Source organism: Diorhabda sublineata, chromosome 8, assembly GCF_026230105.1.
Source record: "Diorhabda sublineata isolate icDioSubl1.1 chromosome 8, icDioSubl1.1, whole genome shotgun sequence".
NCBI lineage: Eukaryota > Metazoa > Arthropoda > Insecta > Coleoptera > Chrysomelidae > Diorhabda > Diorhabda sublineata.
Genome location: NC_079481.1, coordinates 10115609 through 10140335, shown reverse-complemented (window position 1 = coordinate 10140335; position 24727 = coordinate 10115609). Strand labels below are relative to the sequence as shown.

Here is a 24727-nt window from a genome sequence, read left to right as displayed (position 1 = left end):
AACAATAAAAAAATGAATGAAAATCGATTCCAAATATTCCCTAACATGTTTTCCTGGTAATCTAGCGAAGATAATGACACAAATTTATGAAATTATCGATCATATTAAACAAGTATTAGTTTAAAGGAGGTAAAAATCATTTAACGATAAAAAATGGATGAAAATCGATTCCAAAGATTCCCTAACATGTTCTCCTGGTAACCTAGCGAAGATAATGATTAAAATTTATGAAATTATCAATTATATTAAACAAATGTTAGTTTAAACGGGGTAAAAATCATTTAACGATAAAAAATGGATGAAACTCGATTCCAAAGATTCCCTAACATGTTTTCCTGGTAACCTAGCGAAGATAATGATTAAAATTTATGAAATTTTCTATTATATTAAACAAATGTTACTTTAAAGGGGGTAAAAATCATTTAACGATAAAAATTTAAAGAAAATCGATTCCAAATATTCCCTAACATGTTTTCCTAGTAATCTAGCGATGATAATGATACAAATTTATGAAATTATCGATCATATTAAACAAGTGTTAGTTTAAAGGGGGTAAAAATCGATTCTAATGATTTCAAAATGTTATTATTCTTGAAAATCCTCCAGATTCGTGAAAAAAGTAAATCATATGAAAACAATATTTTCACCGATTGGATTACGAACACTGTATGCTACCCACATTCAAACGAACACCTTTGTATAAATAAACAGGGAGTTTCACAATATTTGAGAATTAAAAGCCTAATTAAATATTCGTGTAGTTGAAAATAGTGACTGAAAGCGAGTTTCGATACAACGTTACATCTAACGTGGGCCTAATGCGTGGGTTTTGTGTGTCGGAACACTCCTTAATTCAAATATGTCGTATAATTATGCGTATATAAAAAAGTACTTGATGAAAATTTCAAATCTCTATCATGTAATAGTCCATTTAAAAATATATAGTGTGGAAAACTTAATAGTTAAATTCCAATGTATCAGATGATCAGATCACTTCCAGATCATCCACATGTTCATGCTCAATGTGATAACAACCCCTTCATTTTGATAAAAGAAACACCCTTTTACTGTGTCAGTTACAAAAAAATTGATATTAAACAGAAATTCATTTGCAACATTCATATTGCGAAAAAATCTGATAACGAAAATGTTAAGAGGGATATTGAAGAAGAAGAAAATAGTTGAGGATAAAATAGAAACTAGGAAATGAGACATGAAAGACCAAGAATAGGAAGGTAACACCAAATGAGAAAAAATTAAATATCCAAAAGAAACTAAGAGCCAAAATTTATGGAAAGATAAAAACGAAAACCATAAGAAGGCAAGAAAAGTTGCAGATTAGGTTAGGTTTTTGTAAAATGGTGAACCTGATCACCAGACAAATGGCCGATGAAGCTGTTACGCCTGTTTCTTATTATTTAAATTCCTTCAAAGTCCACGACATTTTACCTTCCTAAATCCACCACAAAGTTAGTTCTGCAGAGGAAAATTTTTCCTATATCAGGTCCAAACCTAAAATATTCCACAATACAACGAACCTCGCTGTTTTTTTGTTATAAAAGAATCGAGAAACTTCCAAGGATCAGCGCAATTTTCCTGGTAATTCTCGGTGTTAGACAGGGTAACGAACAAGGACGATTCAGTTGTTTATCTATGATAGTTTCGTTGAAAAGCAGTGGGAAAATTAGAATCCATTGTTTAGCTCTGCATAGAAAAATTTCTCCTATATCAGGTCCAAACCTAAAATATTCCACAATACAACGAACATCGCTCTTCTTTTTGTTATAAAAGAGTCGAGAAACTTCCAAGGATCAGCGCAATTTTCCTGGTAATTCTCGGTGTTAGACAGGGTACCGAACAAGGACGATTCAGTTGTTTATCTATGATAGTTTCGTTGAAAAGCAGTGGGAAAATTAGAATCCATTGTTTAGCTCTGCATAGAAAAATTTCTCCTATATCAGATCCAAACCTAAAATATTCCACAATACAAAGAACATCGCTCTTCTTTTTGTTATAAAAGAGTCGAGAAACTTCCAAGGATCAGCGCAATTTTCCTGGCAATTCTCGGTGTTAGACAGGGTAACGAACAAGGACGATTCAGTTGTTTATCTATGATAGTTTCGTTGAAAAGCAGTGGGAAAATTAGAATCCATTGTTTAGCTCTGCATAGAAAAATTTCTCCTATATCAGATCCAAACCTAAAATATTCCACAATACACAGAACATCGCTCTTCTTTTTGTTATAAAAGAGTCGAGAAACTTCCAAGGATCAGCGCAATTTTCCTGGTAATTCTCGGTGTTAGACAGGGTAACGAACAAGGACGATTCAGTTGTTTATCTATGATAGTTTCGTTGAAAAGCAGTGGGAAAATTAGAATCCATTGTTTAGCTCTGCATAGAAAAATTTCTCCTATATCAGATCCAAACCTAAAATATTCCACAATACACAGAACATCGCTCTTCTTTTTGTTATAAAAGAGTCGAGAAACTTCCAAGGATCAGCGCAATTTTCCTGGTAATTCTCGGTGTTAGATAGGGTAACGAACAAGGACGATTTTTTTGTTTATCTATGATAGTTTCGTTGAAAAGCAGTGAGAATATTAGAATCCATTGTTTAGCTCTGCATAGAAAAATTTCTCCTATATCAGATCCAAACCTAAAATATTCCACAATACACAGAACATCGCTCTTCTTTTTGTTATAAAAGAGTCGAGAAACTTCCAAGGATCAGCGCAATTTTCCTGGTAATTCTCGGTGTTAGACAGGGTAACGAACAAGGACGATTCAGTTGTTTATCTATGATAGTTTCGTTGAAAAGCAGTGGGAAAATTAGAATCCATTGTTTAGCTCTGCATAGAAAAATTTCTCCTATATCAGATCCAAACCTAAAATATTCCACAATACACAGAACATCGCTCTTCTTTTTGTTATAAAAGAGTCGAGAAACTTCCAAGGATCAGCGCAATTTTCCTGGTAATTCTCGGTGTTAGACAGGGTAACGAACAAGGACGATTTTTTTGTTTATCTATGATAGTTTCGTTGAAAAGCAGTGAGAATATTAGAATCCATTGTTTAGCTCTGCATAGAAAAATTTCTCCTATATCAGATCCAAACCTAAAATATTCCACAATACACAGAACATCGCTCTTCTTTTTGTTATAAAAGAGTCGAGAAACTTCCAAGGATCAGCGCAATTTTCCTGGTAATTCTCGGTGTTAGACAGGGTAACGAACAAGGACGATTCAGTTGTTTATCTATGATAGTTTCGTTGAAAAGCAGTGGGAAAATTAGAATCCATTGTTTAGCTCTGCATAGAAAAATTTCTCCTATATCAGATCCAAACCTAAAATATTCCACAATACACAGAACATCGCTCTTCTTTTTGTTATAAAAGAGTCGAGAAACTTCCAAGGATCAGCGCAATTTTCCTGGTAATTCTCGGTGTTAGACAGGGTAACGAACAAGGACGATTTTTTTGTTTATCTATGATAGTTTCGTTGAAAAGCAGTGAGAATATTAGAATCCATTGTTTAGCTCTGCATAGAAAAATTTCTCCTATATCAGATCCAAACCTAAAATATTCCACAATACACAGAACATCGCTCTTCTTTTTGTTATAAAAGAGTCGAGAAACTTCCAAGGATCAGCGCAATTTTCCTGGTAATTCTCGGTGTTAGACAGGGTAACGAACAAGGACGATTTTTTTGTTTATCTATGATAGTTTCGTTGAAAAGCGGTGATTATATTAGAGTCTATTGTTTATCTCTGCAGAGGAAAATTTCTCCTATATCAGGTCCAAACCTAAAATATTCCACAATACAACGATCCTCGCTCTTCTTCTTGTTATAAAAGAATCAAGAAATTTCCAAGGATCAACGCAATTCTCGGTGTTATACAGGGTGACGAACAAGGACGATTTTGTTGTCCGCAGTTTCCTCAGGTAGATCAACTGGATAATAAGCACCCAGAACCTAAATGCAAACTAAAGACATTAGGAATTCTTAAAAAAATGAAAGAAGTTGCCAGAAGCCTAAAATAATCATCCTAGGTATCTGCAAATCGTTGTTTAACAACTTGAGGAAACTTTTGTTGTTGTACGCGAAAACTGTGGTTATAGAATATGAATTTGGTATCGTATGAAACTCGTTTTCATCGTGGATGAACACCAGGTTCTAGAATATCCACAAGCGTCTAGAACGTTCAAAAAAAGTAACATCCTGGGATGTTTTGTTGGTGATTACTTCCAGCAGGATTGACCAACAACATTCGATATCAACAGCTCTTTTTCCTAGACAAATTTAAACTCTAAATCATGGAAAGAGTTCTATGATCTCAAGAAATCGCCAAAATATTTGATGGATATAACTGATATTATTTTACTATCTAGAAAGTTATTTTAGAACAAATTTTATAGAAAAAAAAATGAATATTTATGTGCAAATATTTTCCTACTAACCTTTCACAGTCGATAATTTTGGAAATAACAACAACATTCCATAATTTAGGTCATATTTAAAAAATTCCCTTCACATAAATCACATAAACAATTCAAAAATTATTCGTCGTAACGATGCGGCACATCCTAATTATCTAAATAAACATACGCTAAATTAGTTTTCGAGTAAAAATTAATTTCCAATTCATCGTTTAGTCCCGTATTTCCACCGGAAATGTCGCGAAAAAGTGTCCGGAATACGGAAATCGTTGCATTTTGGAGCGATTTACGCGCTTTTCCGAAACAGATGAATGTTACGATGACAAAAAAAATATTATTTCTGAAGAGCGATCGCTCTGCGTGGACCGGAGTCTAACGACGAAATAAACGGCCTCTTTGACGATAATACCTCGGAGGAGAAATGCGTGGTTCGATCGGTGTCCCCGATGAAAACTGAAAGAATCCGAAGACGCCAACTTGGCATAAGATAAATTTCATTTAACATGATTATTATTTAAATTATTCTAGCTCGAAATGATATGTAATTTTATATATATATATATATATATATATATATATATATATATATATATATATATATATATAAACGCGAAAGTATAATATACGAGGGATATTCGAAGTTTTTTCAATATAGAACCAATATAAATTTATTATTTAACTACAATTAAATAAAAAATTTTTTTTACAATACTCCTTAAATTTGATTAAAATTCGATTTGAATCTTTGGAATGCACACTACCGGTCAAACATTTTTACCCACCCCATAATCATCAATTACAAATCAAAAATAATTCAATTCAGGTTCAGCTGAGGTTAAATTCAGGTTCAGATTCAGCACAGGTTCAGTTATTTGTTTACTTTATGGGTATGTTGATATTTTATCGGGGTAGTGCGATAAGTTTAAACTTGCAAGTACCGGCTGAAAAGAACATCTACGGAACAAACACGAAAAAGAGATAATCCCTAAACCCACGAAAGCTCTGATGGTGTGCAGAAACTTCGCAGAGAGGATATGGGTTTGTAACCTAAAGATCCTACGGTGGATGTACCTGCAGTTGTTTGGGGTACTAACTAGTCTGAAAACCACGAGAAACAATCTATCAACGGCTTGTTTATGTGCAACTGGGGCTTTGAAATCTTGCAACAGGTGCATTAGAAGTGATTCTAAATCTTTCACATAGAACTGGAAAGCGAGGCTGAGAAAACATCACTTGGAATGTTCAGAGAAGGATTCATCAAAGAAAATCCGTTCCTAAGTAAAGACGCACCTTGGGACATGCCTCAGGACGTCGAAAAAGTTTAGCTTTACGAAAAACTTCTACCAAAGATTCAAAATATTTTGATGAAGACTGAAGTTAAGTCGAAACGTAAATTTTAAAACAAATGAGAACTAAAATAAACATTAATATATCAAAAGGTCCAAAAAAAAAAGAAATTGAAGAGATTTATGTATATTCATGATCTAATTTCTAATATAAGCAACTGCCGCCATCTCTAGGTCAGGCATGGTACTCTTCTGAGATCATCCTCGTAGATTTTTACAGTTTATAGAATTTTCTCCATCACTATTCATAATTTTTTTTTCGTGAGATTTTTTATCATCGAGAAGATCCACCAATTCGATACTAAAAGTGATGGGATCCAGCTTTGATGGGTGATTACCGAAGGTTTTTGACGTGATCTCCAATAAATCGACATTTAATTTTCGCATCAAGATTCTTTCTATAATAGTTTGTTACGAGATTTTTTTGTGTACCAGTGTATTTAATAATCACTACTTTCAAGACCATTACTTAATTATACAAACTTTAGTTGTTATTTATTTTAATAAATAAGAAAGGTGCTGGCCATTTAACGTCTTTTTTTTTTAAAATGTTCAACTGATAACTTCGAAGTCTTATGATTTTTAAATAAATAAATTAAAATAAATAATTAATAATAAACATTGAACCATGATTTACGATTTTGAGATGAAGGTGAAATAATATGGTATAAATGTTAGAACAAAACCAGTTCTATAGACATATAATAAGTTGGTTTATTTAGGTGAGGTCGTGATATAAAATTATACTTTCACGCCCTCTATTTATCATTGATTAAACTTATCGAATTTCTTTAAAAAGATTATTCAAAATATTCAATTACTTTATCTTTTGTTATTGAAAACGGATCTTCGTCATATATATGCACTTTTAGATGTATATTAATAATAATTAAAAGTGAAAATGGTGGAAATTACGAAAAACATTTTGTTCATTTCAATTAGTGTTCTAGTTATTTCAGGTAAGAAATTATATACTTTATGTCTCAACGCACAATATATAAAATTTTTCTTTCCCAAAACGAAACTGACGTTTTTTTTACTATTTTTGTTGTGTCGAAGTTCTAAATATTCATACCTGCCACACCTCACGCAATGGTAAATATGCAATTTGACCTCTTTAAATTTACTGCATCTATTAATATTTATCTTAATATTATTCTTTACCAGAAAAATCCATTCACACCAAGGCGCTTCACGAGGATTGCTACTTAAGTTTTGACATATCGCAGCACTGACGTGGATATGTCGAATCTGTCAACGCCATGTTAAAGTTCGACATATTGACATAACGTGTGCTATTTGAGTTGTTGGCGTTTCACGAAGATTGCTACTTAAGTTTTGACATATGGCAGCACTGACGTGGATCTGTCGAATCTGTCAACGCCCTGTTAAAGTTCGACATATTGACATAACGTGTGCTATTTGAGTTGTTGGCGCTTCACGAGGATTGCTACTTAAGTTTTGATATATGGCAGCACTGACGTGGATATGTCAAATCTGACATTGCCATCATGACGTTTGACATATTACATAACATGTACTATTTGAGTTGTTGGCGCTTCACGAGGATTGCTACTTAAGTTTTGAAATATGACAGCACTGACATGGATATGTCGAATCTATCAACGCCATTTTAAAGTTCGACATATTGACATAACATGTGCTATTTGAGTTGTTTACAGAAACATTAAAAATGGAGTTTCGACGTGGATTGAAATAACAGCAATGTGTGGATCAACTCCGTCTACGACTGGTTTTCCGAATTTAATCGTGGTCGCACTTTGCTACACTTTGTATTTCCTGAAGGTCGTTCAAAATCGGATGTTGTGCCAGAAAACATGATATGGCATGAATATTTGACTATCAAAAAGTTTTTTTTCTATTTTAGCTTAAGGTGCCTCAACAGCGCTGGTCATTGGTACACAAAAACAATACAAAAATTACATTTCATCATATTTTCTGGTAACTGATTTCTGTCAGGGAGTTGAGTGTCTTGTTGAGGTTAGTTTTCACATCAAACTGCTGGTATGCTTTGACAGACAGGACAAAACAAAAAAATTTGTACGCTAAACTAAAAAATATCGATTGAGGTGCTTCGAAAGATATCTATATGCCTGTTTTTGCGAAATAACTAGACACCTCGCCACCATTCCATTTGATCAACGTAGAATGGTCAATTCTGGATGGTACACTAGAATTTGCTTACCAGAAGTGTTTAAAAAAAATCAGGGAAACCAATCGCAACGAAGAATCATTCTCCATCACGACAATGTGAGTTGTCACAAATTATTTCGAGAAGAAACGATTTTGAACAGTCAAAACATCGAATTGATGGTTCATCTACCGTACAGTCCTTATTTGGCACCTAATGATCTTTTTCTCGTATATCACAAATAACGTGTTTCGCCACCTGAAGAAGCGGTCGATGCGTTCAAATTACGTGTTTTGGAATCGAAAAATTGATTATAATTGATTAATTATAAATATATGTATTTGTTTTTATTCGTCTATTTCAAAATATAAATAGCAATCTGCGTAGATCGTAGAAGGAATCACTAGTCGAGAGATATTGATCAGAATCTCCATTTTGGACTACCCGGTATATCTAAAATGGTTCAAATGTATTTAATTAACATCTCAAATCGTTTTGAAATAGTATTAAACGTAATATAAATGTCGCAGCTTATTCAAATAATTATTAAGTAGCGGTATATCAAATTAGGACTTTTCGACCTTACATCGTATATATTTTGGTTAATTTTCAAGATTATAACACTTTTTCGCACTAAAATGCAATTTATCTGTTTATTTCTTTATTCGAAATCAATAATAATCACTTATCGGAAAAGAATATGTTTTTTTTAACTTTTAATGATTACTGATTCGTCTATCAGTTGTTTTTTCCAAAATTGAATGTATTTATGGTAATTACTTGATTTCGAAATCATTTCAGTGAATTATAAGACGAAACTTTTTGTAAAAACAAGCTGAAAGTATAGTGTGCTTATAAAGTATGTTTTCTTATTTTCAAATTGATTCACTGGTTGATAGATATGTCCCTTTGGATTAACAATTTGCATATATATGAATTATACTGTCAAACATCGTGGTGGACTGTTTTCTTTGGTTCACTTTGTATATCTACTATAATAACTAAATATTTTGACTATTATTTCCAATCTTGCGATATCCAACTTGTTTGTTGGTATCTGTCTCTTTTTTTTAAGCAACATTGTTTTCAAAGGAATTAATGTGGGACAACGACGTTCCTCCAAGTTTAGTCTCTGAAGATGTTAACTTGGTTATCGAAACGAGCGTCAGACAGCGAGATTGTTAGTTTTCTGGTATAAACAGTTCGAACTTTGTTGTTTCAGGGGGAAATTGCCATGTGAATGAAGCAATAAAAAAAGAAATTTTCAATATATATAAAGGCGTGACTTTCGAAGTAAGAAATTTCACTAATACTAGACCAAATGTTAATGAAACCACGTATACTTTGTATAATAGAAACGAAATTAAAAATGGAACTGTCATAACATCTTCAAATTTGAAATTAATAGAACCCACCGAGGGTCAAATAATTTTTATAGTACACGGATGGACCAGTTCAGGAACTGCCGATTGGGTTATTAATTTAAAAGACGCTTTTTTAATTACTAAACCGAAATGTTCAGTAATTACTGTCGATTGGGGAACAGCTGCTGGACAACTGTATTCAATTGCTTCTGCAAATAGTTATAGTGTCGGTAAGAAAATTTATTTATCATAAATAACAACGTGCATGTCAATAATTGTGAGGTTTCCCAATTGGTATGGGATTCACGCATCCAACGAGGATTGTTACGTGAAAAGTGGCCATTACTTAAAAAATTTGGATCGTTTTGTAACATTTTCCATCATTAGAATAGAATAACTCCTCTGTGGGACGTGGCAAACACTCGTCTAGATTATAAAAAAAACCGTTAGAAGTTGACAAACGTGGAAAACAGCTATTACGAGGATGGCCCCAGAAGTACTGATCTTTCATTACAAAATGGTGTATTTCAACACTGCAGGCTACCATTTTGTTTTACAAAAAAACTGTTGGCGTATTCATAAACAGCGACCCCCAAAATTTTTTTTTCGACTTTTGGCCACGATTGTTGCATTTGGCACCTCTGTGGGGCAGCGTAAGTGCCAAAAAATCGGTTCTTTAATTGTTTGGTTTGGGAAATCTACGATTTACAGATTTATTGAAAATTTTTGAAAAATTGAATATCAAATTAAAGACTGAACTAAATCTAATTTTATACTCCAAAAAATTTCAGGTAATTTCATTGGAGAAATGATAATAGATCTTATAGAAAAACACAACGTAGATATAAAAAAAATCCTTCTGATTGGACATTCTTTAGGAGGACACACTTGTGGTTTCGCAGGAAAGAAATTGAAAGAAGTTGGTAAATTATTACCGAGAATAATAGCACTCGATCCTGCTGGTCCTTTATTTCAAGTTTGGCCAAAGTAAGTAGAGAAAATCACGAATTTTCCATCCTTGATCCTTTTATAAATCAAAACAACACGCCAAATTATCAAAAGGTGTGGAGCAATGCGATTAGATTAAATACAATTGTTGAGATAGTGATTTTATTGTATAAGGACAGTCGTACAGGATGAAGATATCAGTAAAAAGCTGCAAGGATGTATAGATAATTTGTTTAGAGTGATCTCACATGTTTGTAGTACAAATTTTCATTTCTAATGACTGTATGATTACGCCAAATTATCAAAATATGTGGAGCAATGCGATGAGATTAAATACAATTGTTGAAATAGTGATTTTATTGTATAAGGACAGTCGTACAGGATGAAGATATCAGTAAAAAGCTGCAAGGATGTATAGATAATTTGTTTATAGTGATCTCACATGTTTGTAGTACAAATTTTCATTTCTAATGACTGTATGATTACGCCAAATTATCAAAATATGTGGAGCAATGCGATGAGATTAAATACAATCGTTGAAATAGTGAATGATGACTGTATGGTTTTGTACCTAAATTATATCACTTGGTATCAATTTTAGAGATAAAAGATTGGATTCCTCAGATGCAGATATCGTAGAAGTCCTTCACACTGACGCTGGAACTTTCGGTTTGGCTGGTTCTGTTGGTACCATAGATTTTTTTGCAAACGGAGGTCAATTTCAACCAGGTTGCGCCAGGATAGATTTATTCGATATTTTCAATATCGATCCAGGTACTATTGAATGAACAATTATTTGTTTAAATATAACTTTGATACGATTATTGAACGCAATTTTCAGTTTTCTGTGATCACGGTAGATCCCATTCGTATTTTATCGAAGCCATTTTGAATCCTGCCGATTTTTTGGCGCGAAAATGTTCCACTTATAATCTTTTCAAAAAAAGATGTCAGGATGAAAAAATTGCGTTGGGAAATCTCACGACTAGAGCTACAGGAAATTTTTATTTTGATACTAATAAGGAACCACCATATTCGAAACAAGAAAACTCATCTAGGGGACTTTTTGGAATGGTTTCCAAAGTTTTTAAATTGTAAATTATTTTTAGATTATAGTTTTTTTATAAATAAATATTTTTTAATTTCTTTTAATTTTTTATTTCTTAGACCTTTTGACATGTTTATGCTTATACATCGTACTAATTTAAAATTAGTTTTTTTTGTATTTTATAAGTTTTTTTTTGTAAGTTATCGTTAAATAAATCGTGTGACTGACATATAGATGGCGCTGTCGTCGAATCCATATGACGTTTATGCACTTTACATTTGCACCAACACTCGTATCATGAGAATATCAAACTTGAACCGTGAATTTGAAGATAATTCGTCGACTGGTATTTAAAGATAAATTATGATAATTCGCAGGAAGCACATAGATACGAAGCAATCATTTTTTTTTCAGTTTCAGTCTTTTAGTTATAAACAACATGATTAAAAAATTGTTCTTATTATTTTTTTTCGCTTTTGTACAAGCAAATATTTACAACAATACAGAAATAGGTGAGTTTCTTTTCCATTTAGAATCATTTAATCTCGATTCAATTTGTTTCTAGATTTAAAAAAATGTAAAACTCATTATTCCCGATCGGGAAGCGTCTACAAAGATTTCTATTCAATAACGGAGACTCCTGGTGCTAACGATACGTTGTTGTTAGATTTCCATTTCACTGTATTGGCCCCTAGCGATGCGCACATTCTTTTAGCTCCATCGGAAAACGTTAAAAAAACAGATCCGGCCTACGAAATCGTCATAGGTGCCGGAGGAAATACTTTCTGCGATATAAGAAGAAAACAAAAATCCGATGTAAAGGCTTCGGTAAGGGTGAAAGGATTATTGAACGGATTGGATCCTCAATCATTTTGGTTACACATCACCAAAGGTAAGTATATCAATTGGTTAGCTTCGTAACTTCCGCAGATTCCTTCCAATAGAATTTTCCTACAATCTTTCCATGAATTATGAATTATTATGTGGCCAAGATGGTAAAGTTTCCTTGTCACTTCATGAAGGATCTCAACGTCCTTCTTAATTCTTCCCAGGACATCTACATAATTCAAATAACATCCCGAAGGTTCTAGTTTTCGTTCGCAATATTGATATGAAACTCCAAGCTTGTACATCATACTAGATCACTGGGAATGCGTATCTCCTTATCCAGTTTGTGTTTCCTTTCTTGATCTTCAAAAACGAATCTTCATTTTGAATCAAAAATCCACGGAATAGTCCTGATTTGTATCCAAGTAATCATACAACTCGACTATCTTCAGTATTTCGATTTCTCATTCGGTTTTGGTAAATCATTAGACATTATTCGACATGTTTTGGAGATCGTGCATGTTTTCTGGGTCTAATGTACTGCGTATCGCCAGCGGACAGACTTAGTTTGATTCTGGTACAGTTATTATCAAGGATTAAGCCTGGTGTATATTCTTCCAGCTTCTTATGAATCTACGGTGGATGATTTTTTACCCTGAGGATCATTATGCATGTTTCAGCAAGTTCTTTGTGTTATTCTATCAGTTTTGTTGCATATATCTTCATTTATTAGAGAGGTTATTTCACCTAGATATCGTTTTTCAATTAGCTTTAACTTATTTGCAGGTAAATCGTCAGAACTAGAAGCTTTTCCATCTTTAGTTGATTTTACTTATTCTTTTAAAGTGGACGATCGTATCCGCGTTGCTATTAATACTAATTTCTTCTGTTTTATCGTTAAAAAAGGTTTTTCTATATAATCACAATCAATCTTTATCATTTCCTTCTTCAGTTGTAAGGTGTCTTAAATGCACATGGGGGTTCTACAATTTTTTTGTCTTTCTGGTTCCTTCTTTCTTCTATATATTTCGACAATCTTCAAATCTTTTCGACGTTTTTTTCTTTTTCGGCTTCGTATGATTCACAAAAAAGTTAAACAATGAGTTATAACTTATAATATATAAATATAATATTATAAATAAGGCCCTGTTACACGTAACGGCGCCGCATCCGTTCACAACGTTTTTGTCTATCAATTTTGGAGCTAAACATCCTCTTGTCTTCCTCTTCCATGCAATAACAACATTCATTTTTCAACTTGACCTCCTTTTAGTTCCATAAAGTTTTTAAAGCGATGTTCCAATAAGTTCGATTCCCCCCAAAATAGCCAATAACTGCCGACATCACGTCTTCATTCGTTGTTGGAAAATCTTTGACGGTTTTTTCAAGTTTGAGAGCAGAGGGGGCTAAATCTGGCGAATAAGGTGGATGAGGTAGCAATTCAAACTTCATTCACTTAACTTTGGACATTGCAATGACAGATTTGTAAGCTGGTGTATTGTCTTGATGAAACAGCACTTTCTTTCAGCCCAATGCTGTAGTTTTTGTCAAACACTCAATGTAAACATCTTCACTTATGAACAAACGCAGCTTCTATCTTGAGAATAGTTTTCTCATGATTTATAACTTATAATAAAGGCCCTGTTACACGTAACGGCGCCGCATCCGTACACAACGTTTTTTTCCATCAATTTTGGAACTGAAATGTAATAACAATATTTATTTTTCAACTTAACCTCATTTCCGATGTCCAATAAGTTCGATTCTCTCCCAAAATAGCTAATAACTGTCGACAACACGTTTTTATTCGTTGTTGTAAAATTTTTGACCGTTTTTTCAAGTCTAGGAACAGAGGGAGCTAAATCTGACTAATAGGGTGGATGAGGTAGTAATTCAAACTTCATTACTTAATTTTGGCCGTTGCAATGACGGATTTGTAAGCTGGTGCATTGTTTTGATGAAACAAGACTTTCTTCTTAGCCAAATGCTGTAGTTTTTGTCAAACATTCGATGGAAACATCTTAACTACCATGTTTTTGTTCCATTGTGAACAAACGCAGCTTCCATCTTGAGCACAACTTTCTCATGACCAAATTTTGAGTTAACATGCGATGTACTGCACTTTTTGACATGCCTACTATGTCTGCTAGCTCGCTTGAACATCCAGTACGTCTTTGTGGATTTTCTGGACTCATTTGGTCGACCACTTGGTTGCTTGTCTTCGCAGATCGTACGGTCTCGTCGAAACTATCCTACCCAATATTTTACTGTTAACGAAGGAGCAATCTCATCCAAAGTAGAATTTTTCATTGTAAATGTTCACTATTGATGGCTGCCGAGCAAATACTAAACAACGTCTTCAAACTTCATCAACGAGTCGTTCTAAATAAATTTATATTGTTCAGATGGTGATATAGCTGTAGGAAAAGAAGGAGATGAGCTGCCTTTCATTTCTTGGACCGATCCTGATCCTCTTCCGTTGAAAGTGATAAGTTTCAGTACTTGGTCTGGGATAGAAGCTAAGTGGTATTTCGATTGTGATCTCAAGAAGGAAACTGAAGTAAGTCTCCATTATATATTCGGATAAAAAAGAAATGACATCATTTATTTTATAGGAAATAGAGAAACCTTTAACGCATCTTGAAAAATTAAGAAAAGACTTACTGTATCATTATGATCCTTATGTTAGACCGGTTAAGGACGTTTCAACATTAACTAATGTTTCGATGGCTCTGAATTTTAAATACGTTACGTTGGTAAGTGAATTTTCGAAAAGTTTTTATAAAAACATGATTCTAAGGACAAATGGTAGAAAAAAATCACGTCTTCAACTTAATACGACGGTGGTTCAAATATACATCAGTTTTTTTCAATAGTCTTCCTCACACTTTTGGTAACTCACCGGCAGCTTTCGAATAACTCGTTGATCAAATTTTATCGATTATACTTATTTCGAAATATCTTATCTCAAACTGATATCAATAAATCAACATACGAGGTATGTAAGATTGTTAATTTTATTTTAACTAAGTTGAATATTTGTTGTGCTAGAGTTTATTTTATAATAACACCCCGTATATTGACCCTAATGATTGGTAAACCTTAATCATAGATTCAAGTTTTCAATTTTCCTTTTTTCAGAATGAACATAGATCTATAATTGAAGTATTGGGTATCACTAAATTGGTAAGAAATTAATTTTTTTATATAAAAACATAGTTTCTTTAAAATGTACGGCTATACGAGGTCTACGCGTACTAGACTACGCGCCTAGAGGGCGCCTTAGACACGTTTCCGTCACTATTATAGTATTTGTGCAGTAGCGGTTGGCAACGTTGATATTTTTTTTCGATATTAACGGTATCAGTATGACTGAATGCGTTTCAGAGGGTCAAACTGTCAACCGGACTTACTATTTATCAGTTTTAGCAACACTGCGAGAACGAGTTCGTATAAAACGACCCGATTTCGCACCAGAACAACGCACCTGCCCACAACGCGCTATCTGTGCTTCAACACCCGCCATACTCACCAGATTTGGCACTGTGCGACTTTTTTTTGTTTTCGAAAATAAAATCTGTTGGGGTGCGGCGAGGGAAGGGGAGTATATTGAACCCTATTTCGATTTAGATTTTGATGCAATGATTTAAATAATTGTTGCTGATGATGACAAAAAAGTATTTTGAGGAGAAATGTGAATAAATACGAACAAACTTTTTGTAACAAAGTTCAAACAACCATTTTTAAATATTAATAAGGGTGTGGGAACAAACCCAAACCAAAAGAATAATAAAACAATGGACTGAAGAGGGAGGACTAGGTCCAAAGAAGGCAAAGAAAATTCCATCATGGCATCGGTTTTTTGAAAAAACTTGTCCTCAATCGAGGCATATTAGACTTCTCAATAACCTGCTAATACCTCCACAACATCCTTTGCATAATGCGCAGTTGCCATATCTCTCCAAAACACAAAATTTCCTTCAGGATACTTTTTATTTATGAACTGGATCAATCTAGATCTTACACAATCTTTTTCATATATTTTGGAGATTACAGAGTTTGCAGAAGGACCGTACCAACAATTTTTTGTTGTTTTGTTTGAATCTTTTGAAATACACTTCTGAATTTACTTACACTAGCAACACGCCACGTCACGCGTTGAACATCTGTGCGATGTTTTTCTATTAATTTCAATTACATCTGAGAATTGTGAATCGTCCCACGTGTGATGACGTGGCATGCGATGGGCTGAGTGTGTACGCAGACAATTGAATTAAATAGTGGCGTGCGGTGGCGTGTTACTAGTGGGTTCCGGCCTTTAGTCTTCTTTCTCTCCAGTTAAATTTAAAATACGTCGATAATGATTTCCAAACGAAAATAAAACGTCACTGAGACGTATAAGTTAATTTCATTAGGATGTTTGAGTGCCGATTTTTTACATTATGTTCCTTTAGAATGTTGTTTTCATATTTCGTATCGTTTTTGATGTCCTACCTAATTTTAACCAAAGCTTCTCTCGTCGTCTGGCATTTTTTCGAATTTCTCCCTGATCCTCATTTTCTTACAAACAATTTTTTCAGATATTGATTTTGTTTTTTACTCGAAACTAAATTAAAAGTTAATTTCGTGAGAAACTGTCAACGAACGCTAATGGCCACGGAGCTTTTTTTAGGTTAACTTGACATCCCCTTAAAAAATCTGACGCGTTCTTATCAAGTAAGCTTTGCTACCCAATAGGTTACTATGATCCTCGACTAAATCCCCATTTAGCATCGTGGGCTCCCATACTATAAAAATTTATAGCAACTATTGACATTTCATTCAAGTTGCGTTTGAATTAATTTAATTTTATGTGTTTAAAGGGTTGGCAAGACGAAAAATTGATATGGGACCCCGAAAAATACGGTGGACTTGAAAACATGCATATTTTCAGAAAAGAAATTTGGCAACCTGATTTGTGTTTATTAAAGTAAGTACCAATCAAAATAAATTAAATAGTTTTCTCTTATCTTCAAACGAACCAATGTGTCCATTTGAGAAAAATCTATGATCAAGCAAAGCTTGACGTAACCTCAAATTTGCTGCACAACTAAACATAAAACAATATCTAAGGCTCAATATGTAAAAAAACAAAGTTATACCTTTCTACCCTTTTGTTTTCACGAAATAACAAATTTAAATCGTGTATAATGCTTATTAAAAGTTCGCAAGTATTAAACTACGAATAAAGTGCAAAAACCGTTTTATTTTCTGCGAAAAATGTCGTGGAAATGCACTTATAGTTAAAAATTAACTATATAACAAATTTTCAGTGCAGCTGGAGACGTTAGAGATTTCCTAGAAGATACTTTGATGATAGCTACTTACACGGGATACGTGGAATGGAATCCATCTTTAAAATTGAAAGCTTTTTGCGACGATACCGATTTCGGTACTTGGCCCAATGATGATCATAAATGCAGTTTAATGATTGGTTTTATGAGAGATTTTCATCACATGACTCTTGATTTTAAAAAAGAGGAAAGCTCGTTGGTGAGTCAACGATTGTTTATTTTTAATTTTATAAAGGGAAAACGAAACAAATATAAAATAACGTTATAGCGTTTCATTTGGAAATTAATTTCACTTTAAAAAAGAAAGTGATCGTCTTAAGAGACTCTCTAAAGGTTATAACCAATCAAGTCATCGTCTCCAGAGAGTCTCTGAAGGATCTAATCAAGTTAACGTCTTCAGAGAGCTTCTAAAGGTTATAACCTATCAAATTATCGTCTCCAGAAAGTCTCTGAAGGTTATAACCAATCAAGTTATCGTCTCCAGAAAGTCTCTGAAGGTTATAACCAATCAAGTTATCGTCTCCAGAAAGTCTCTAAAGGTTATAACCAATCAAGTTATCGTCTTCAGAGAGTTTCTGAAGGTTATAACCAAGTTATCGTCTCCAGAGAGTCTCTGAAGGTTATAACCAAGTTATCGTCTCCAGAGAGTTTCTGAAGGTTATAACCAATCAAGTTATCGTCTTCAGACAGTCTCTGAAGGTTATTACCAAGTTATCGTCTTCAGAGAGCTTCTAAAAGTTATAACCTATCTCAAGTTATCGTCTTCACAGAGTTTCTAAAGGTTATAACCAAGTAATCATTTTCATAGAGTTTCTGAAGGTTATAACCAATCAAGTTATCGTCTCCAAATAGTCTCTGAAGGTTATAACCAAGTTATCGTCTCCAGAGAGTTTCTGAAGGTTACAACCAATCAAGTTATTGTCTTCAGACAGTCTCTGAAGGTTATAACCAAGTTATCGTCTCCGGGAAGTCTCTGAAGGTTATAACCAAGTTATCGTCTTCAGAGAGATTCTGAAGGTTATAACCTATCAAGTTATCATCTCCAGAGAGTCTCTGAAGGTTATAACCCAGTTATCGTCTTCACAGAGTCTATAAAGGTTATCGAAACGCGCGTCAGACAGTTTAATTGTGAGCGCTGGTGTTTTGGTGGTGTTTTTTCCCTTCATAGTAACAAATAGATTCAAAATAGATAAAAACATCCTATATATTACAACTAGTCTTTCACAACAGTTATATATCCAAAATGATTAGTAAAAAATTCATACAATAAAAAAGTTATAATGGTATTAGGTATAATTCTAACCGAAGACGGTACGACACCTTTAAAAAACGCCAAAGGACCTTCTTTACTAGTAAAAATGACACAATCTAAAATACCTTTAAATTCCCCGGGTTTGGCATTCATCTGTCGAGTTTTGATAACGTCCAAAGGTTGAGATAATAAAGTAGCAGCGATACCAGCGATAAAACTGCAGCTGAAATAAGTCATCATATTATCGGTGAACAACCCGGTCCTTAACAAGATCATCTTAATTTGATCGTACACGGAAAGTTGACCGACCGTTATCATCACCGCTCTAACCGAAGCCGTGGTGGAACCTCTGAAGAGTTGTCGCAAGCCTTCTTCTCTATAAACCCTCACGAAACCGTCGATGGCGTGTTTGTAGTTTCTCCGTTTCTCCGGAGGTAATTTGACGTCGTTCTGCATTCTGACGTTAACCACGTCGCTAGGTACGCCGGCCCAACCTCCTGCAGCACCGGATACGGCTCCTATCAATACTTTAGTGCTGAAATTCGACATGTCCAAGTGGGTTTTAGCGTAATCGTACATCGCGAATCTTGTCGTAGAGTACGTTAATTGTCTGCAAATCGAAGCTGATATACCTGAATATAAAGCGCGTAATCCTTGTTTTTCTACTATATCTACCGTCATATTAGCGATGGAAACTTGTCTTCCTACGTTGGTTTGGATGTGGACTTTCAATAAATCTAGAGGGTGAGTGATAAATACCGCCCCTGCCGCCGCGAAACCGCCGAAAAACCATCGGGGGTGTCTTTTTATTTCAGTAGACATGAAAACGTTGTAAAAAATAAATAAAATATTATGACATGTTGTCTTAAATATATTTTTGACAGAATTTTTGACAAGTTTTGAGTTCGTTTAGGATACTGACTAAAAGAAGCACTAAACACCGAGGGAAGATAGAAATCCAGGTCTAGAAACGAAGGTGGTGGGCGGTTAGTTCTCTCACTAGGTGGCCTCCAAGTCGATGTTGTGATTGAGGAATGGAAAAATGTTTTATATCAAAATTTTCATCCCTAATCTACTCTATTCCTAGATAGCAGCGCCGCCCGATGGCTGTTCCAAACACTTGAAACCTGGACAGCATGAAAAACACGTCGCTCGACGATGTAATGTCGGCCACCCTGGGCACCAGGTACCGCGTAGACCTTTTCTGTCGTGATATTCATGTTCAGCGCGGTCAAAAACCCGCCGAGTAGTAAAATTTAGTGCCCCAAAGAAGACGAAGACTGTCCTATCGGCGGGAAAAGTGATAGTCACTAGAAGTCGTTTTTACCCAGATCATATTCGCCGACCAGGACCAAGCAACTTACCACACGTCTAATAGATCTCTGCCAGGAGGTCGTGAATTTTTTCCTGGTGAATTGATCTCCAGGAGATGTGACATAAGTTGATTTCCACGCAGTCATTCAACAACTAACCTAACCAAAGAACTTGGTATTAGGAGGATGGAGCAGCTTACCACGCGTCTAATAGATCTCTGACAGGAGGTCGTTAATTTTTTCCTGGCAAATTGATCTCCAGGAGTTGTTCTCCACGCCTATGGACTTTTCGTTTGGGATTACATCAAATCTAGAGTTTATGCTAAGAAACCGAATTCTCTGGCACAATTAATAGAAATGGCAGCCATCACGGAGATTACTAGCGGTTTTAGGCAGCATGATTAAATAAAGTGACTTATAGTACTAAAGACCAAAATAAGATACAAAATCTTTGGGATATCCATGTCCAGAAACTAAAGTAGTGGGCGCGTAGTGGCCTCTAACTCGTCTTTGTGATTAAGGAATTGAAAAATGTGTCAAAATTTTCTTCACCACCCAAACTTATACCTAGATAGCAGCACCGCGCCATGGCTATTCCAAACACTTAAAACCTGGACAGCATGAGAACTACACCGGATCCTTCAAGACCAGTATACGATGTAGATGTCGACCACCGTGGGCACCAGGTACCTTGTAGACCTTTTCTGTCGTGATCCATCTAGGATGAGCTGGATAGATCGCTTGATGGTTTTGGTGGAAAATAAATGACAATTTATAGATTTAAAACAATCAAATTCACTATCAACTTTCTTACTTTAATAACTTTGGTTTTTGTGGTACATAACCTAAATGTTTAATCAACTGTTCGTAAATAATGAAAACTATTACAGTATTAGGAATGACTCTGAAGGATGACGGTACGATACCTTTAAAGAAAGCTGAAGGTCCTTCTTTGCTGGTAAAAACCACGCATTCCCAAATACTTTTAAATTCACCGGGGGTCGCGTTCATCTGTCTAGTTTTGATAACGTCCAAAGGTTGTGATAATAAAGTAGCAGCGATACCAGCGATAAAACTGCAGTTAAAGTGAGTGGTTAGATTATCTTTGAAATATCCGGAGGAAAGAAACAAACTTTTGACTTCATCATAAACGGATAGTTGACCTACAGTCACCATAACCGCTCGCGAACAAACCATAGTCGATCCGCGGAATAATTGATGGAAACCTTCTTCTTTGTAAACGCGGATGATTCCATCTACCACATTTTTGTAATTCCTGCGATTTTCTTTTGGAAATTTCACATCGTTCTGCATTCTGACGTTGACTATGTCGCATGGAACCCCTATCCATCCCCCAATAGCACCCGCCACCGCGCCCGATAATATTTTAGTTAGGAAGCGTTTCGTATCTAAATTATCCTTCGCTAATTCGTACAAGGCGAATCTCGCGGTGGAGTATGTGAGTTGTCTGAAAATTGCTGCTGTTAAACCTGTGTACAAAGCTGAATATCCTTGATTTTTGACTATTTGCTTTCCCATTGCGAAAAGGGATTTTGATTTCTCTCTTTCGGTTTGTATGTGAACTTTGAGTAGATCTAAAGGATGCGTAACGCATACAGTTGCAGCGGATGCTATACCTCCGAAGTACCATCTCGGTAAACGCTCTGGCATTAATGTCATGAATATGTTATGACATAATAGAAATTTTGACGAGTTGTCAAAGCGTACTAGTGACATTTGAGAGGTTAACGATGATCAAACTGTCATACGTCAACTTTTTTATAAAAATTTGACATAATACTGTTTTTTTCGTTGGGTATTCATATGGAAAACAATTTGCAAATTTTTTACGTTTATAAATAAAAAAAACCGGGGAAAAGTTGCGGAATTATTATCCTGAAACGGCTGTCATTTAGAATTATTTTTAAAATTATATTTACTAAAGCTTCTACAGAAATATTCTACAAAGAAGGTTATGTTTGATTGAATTGATTTTTTTGTCTCTCCAGCACTTTGCATAACATAATAAAAACTTTGACATGCTGTAAAAGCGAATTAGTAACATTTCAGAAGTTAACGTTGATCAAACTGTCATATGTCAACTCTAGAGGTTATTTTTCTTGGGTTTTGTTATTACACTTCCCCTTCGAAGTATCTACACCCTTTACAGAAATTGCTTTTTCTAGTGGTATGGATTTTAGTCCAGAAATGTCCAAATCACCACCACTCAATTTTTCATCTGTAGACATTGCTAAATGCTTATTTTTTCACCATAAGGTGACGGAGAGGGAGGTATAACAGCTTCTCTTCTGCTCAAACAGATTAACCCTCGAATTTTATACATTTTTGCATGAAAAGTTAGATATATTGAAAAAATATCTTCAAGACAAGTTCCACTATTGATTAATGCTGATAAAAAGCCCTTTCGTACGTTTATATGTCATCATCAGTTCAAAATTTGTGAGGAATAGCTTCGTTTCTCTTTCCAGATATACAGGGAAGTATCTGCATGGTCGATAACACAAGCTGATGTTTTAGCTAGTTCTAATTTGAGGCACCAAACTCAATTATCCGAACCAGCCGTATTTGAGATAATATTAACATTACAAAGAAATTCGATGACGTTGGAGTGGATGTTGTTCACCCCTTTTTTATGTAAGTAGATGATTTTAGTACTAACTTAACCTAAATGTTAAAAATAACGAACCGGAAATAACAAAACGGAAAGATCTAAAAATAGAGGAGACAACCTGAAGATGGAGCTGGTTAACACATTCATGTTTGTATGGTTTGTAGATATCACAAAAGCTTCTGATAAAGTACGATTGAGGATCGTATTCAAAATTGTTGAGAAGGACAATATACAGGGTGTCTCGCTTAAGATGGACAAAAAGCAATTGCATTTTAAAGTTTAAGAGCTTGAACGTTATATAAAATCTACTAGATATGCACATAAACAAATCATTACAGCGATAGCCCATAAAACAACTGTTTTGCTTTGTTTTTTCTTCATTTTTATCAAATTTTCTCATCTCGTTATTATTTCTTTTTTATTTTCAGTTATATCCTTAGCAACTTTATCAAGTTTTTGGTTAGACCCGATGGAGAAAATGAAAATTTCCATAATATGCGCGCAGATGGTTTTTTGTACATTGATTCTATTAGGTTTGGCAATGGTTATCCCACAAAATACTAGGAAAATACCATTTTTAGGTATGAATGATGAAGAAATTTGTAGATTGCACATTACTAGATGAAACAGTTTGAGCAACGACTTATTGAATCATGTATTATCTACAATATGAGTTCTTCGAGTCTTATTGGTCGGTATCCGGCTCGAAGGACCAGATCATATAATTGTAACTAGTAGTAATTTCAGTATTTGTTTTTAGTTCATCTTTATAGTTACACATTAGTAGCTGTGTCGATCGCTGTCACGGAAGCAATAATTGTAGTAAACTCGGCAAAAACTAACCATAGGAAACCAGTACCGCATTTCGTTTGTTGTATAATCACCAGCGGTATATTTCAAACCAGTTTATGTTTACCCACTGTGAAAGTTAGTGCGAATAATTCTTATCATGTACAAAAAAATAATTATTTGTTTTTAGATGTCGAATAAATATGGTGATTTGAACGATGACAGGGAAAAACATCAAATGATGTGGTTACTTCTCGGTACGACCATCGATAGATTGACTTTTCTTGTATATTTTGCTTTATTCGTATATGCCATTGCAGTTGAACGTCATAATATGTGATTCGATTCTTATTTGCAGTTTGCATGGGTTTGTCCTACCCTCGTTTATAAATTCTATAATAAATAGTGGAACGTGTATATTTTTTTTCTCTAACGACAAAATTACTAATTCTCACGTGATATATTAGTACACGCAATGCTTATTTATACGTTTTTTTTTAATATATTATGGCTCAAAAAAATTAAAAAACCACTTTTAGCAATAATCAAAATTGAAAGTGGAAAATAATTATTGGCATAAGAATTAAATTACTGATTGGAAAATCATTAAAATCATTAAAGGCTTTCAACAAGTTCATCGCAATTGACATTTGTACAAAAGTTGGGCAAAATCGAGGCCAAAAAGTCAATAACAAGCATACAGATGAAACTAATAGAAGCTTATTGCTAATAAATCGTTCGCATAGATTATAACAATTTCTGAGATTCGAAAAACGGGCTCTGTTAACGACGCGTCGCTTTCTGGACGACCAGTAATTGTTATAGCTAACGAAAATAAGTAAACAGTAGCGTTAGTTGAACAACTGTACCAAGTACTGGGATAACTTTACGTTCTTTACGACGTATACTTAAACCGTCAGCGTCTCCTCCACGCTATGAATTGATCGCAGATGGGAATTTTGTGAGTAGTACATGCGTGCGAACACGGAATAAGAAACTATGTTTACCTACCGAATTTCCACAAAAATTTCCGACCTCGCAACTACGTAACAGAAATTGGGCTCTGTTGACGACGCGTCGCGTTCTGGACGACTAGTTTCTGTTAAAACTAACGAAAATACGGAAATAGTGGCTTTAGATGAGCAGCCGAACCAAGTGCGTCTACTGAGATAACTTTACGTTCTTTACGACGTATACCAAAACCGTCAGCGTCTCCTCCACGCTATGAATTGATCGCAGATGGGAATTTTTTGAGTGTTACATTCGTATGAACACGGATTACGAAAC

At 34.5% G+C, this 24727-nt stretch overlaps 4 protein-coding genes across 5 annotated transcripts in view; 2 read left to right on the top strand and 2 right to left on the bottom strand.

The window, feature by feature from the left end:
* The window catches only part of LOC130447476 (slit homolog 1 protein-like), a 56106-nt gene that overhangs the window by 24141 nt on the left and 7238 nt on the right, over window positions 1–24727 (bottom strand). Inside the window, exon 1 of one of the 2 annotated variants that reach the window (XM_056784312.1) lies at window positions 4457–4890. The exons of the other annotated variant lie outside the window; for it this stretch is intronic. The gene's annotated coding sequence lies outside the window, so the exon portion shown is untranslated. Of the gene's footprint in view, window positions 1–4456; window positions 4891–24727 lie in introns of those variants that run through there. 2 annotated transcript variants of the gene reach the window in all.
* LOC130447478 (inactive pancreatic lipase-related protein 1-like) lies at window positions 6477–11397 on the top strand. The gene is made up of 5 exons (XM_056784315.1): window positions 6477–6740; window positions 9156–9527; window positions 10089–10284; window positions 10847–11019; window positions 11087–11397. Exons 1-5 carry the CDS (start codon window positions 6683–6685, stop codon window positions 11341–11343), a joined length of 1056 nt encoding a protein of 351 aa, XP_056640293.1. The 5' UTR covers window positions 6477–6682; the 3' UTR covers window positions 11344–11397.
* On the top strand, window positions 11628–23855 carry LOC130447477 (acetylcholine receptor subunit alpha-like). Its single transcript, XM_056784314.1, has 11 exons — window positions 11628–11805; window positions 11859–12185; window positions 14527–14681; window positions 14737–14877; window positions 15263–15307; window positions 16984–17090; window positions 17434–17653; window positions 22509–22674; window positions 23080–23232; window positions 23412–23578; window positions 23631–23855. The coding sequence occupies exons 1-11, from the start codon at window positions 11733–11735 to the stop codon at window positions 23778–23780; spliced, it is 1704 nt and encodes a 567-aa protein (XP_056640292.1). The 5' UTR covers window positions 11628–11732; the 3' UTR covers window positions 23781–23855.
* LOC130447480 (mitochondrial dicarboxylate carrier-like) lies at window positions 18529–19528 on the bottom strand. Its single transcript, XM_056784316.1, has one exon. It carries the CDS (start codon window positions 19526–19528, stop codon window positions 18668–18670), a length of 861 nt encoding a protein of 286 aa, XP_056640294.1. The 3' UTR covers window positions 18529–18667.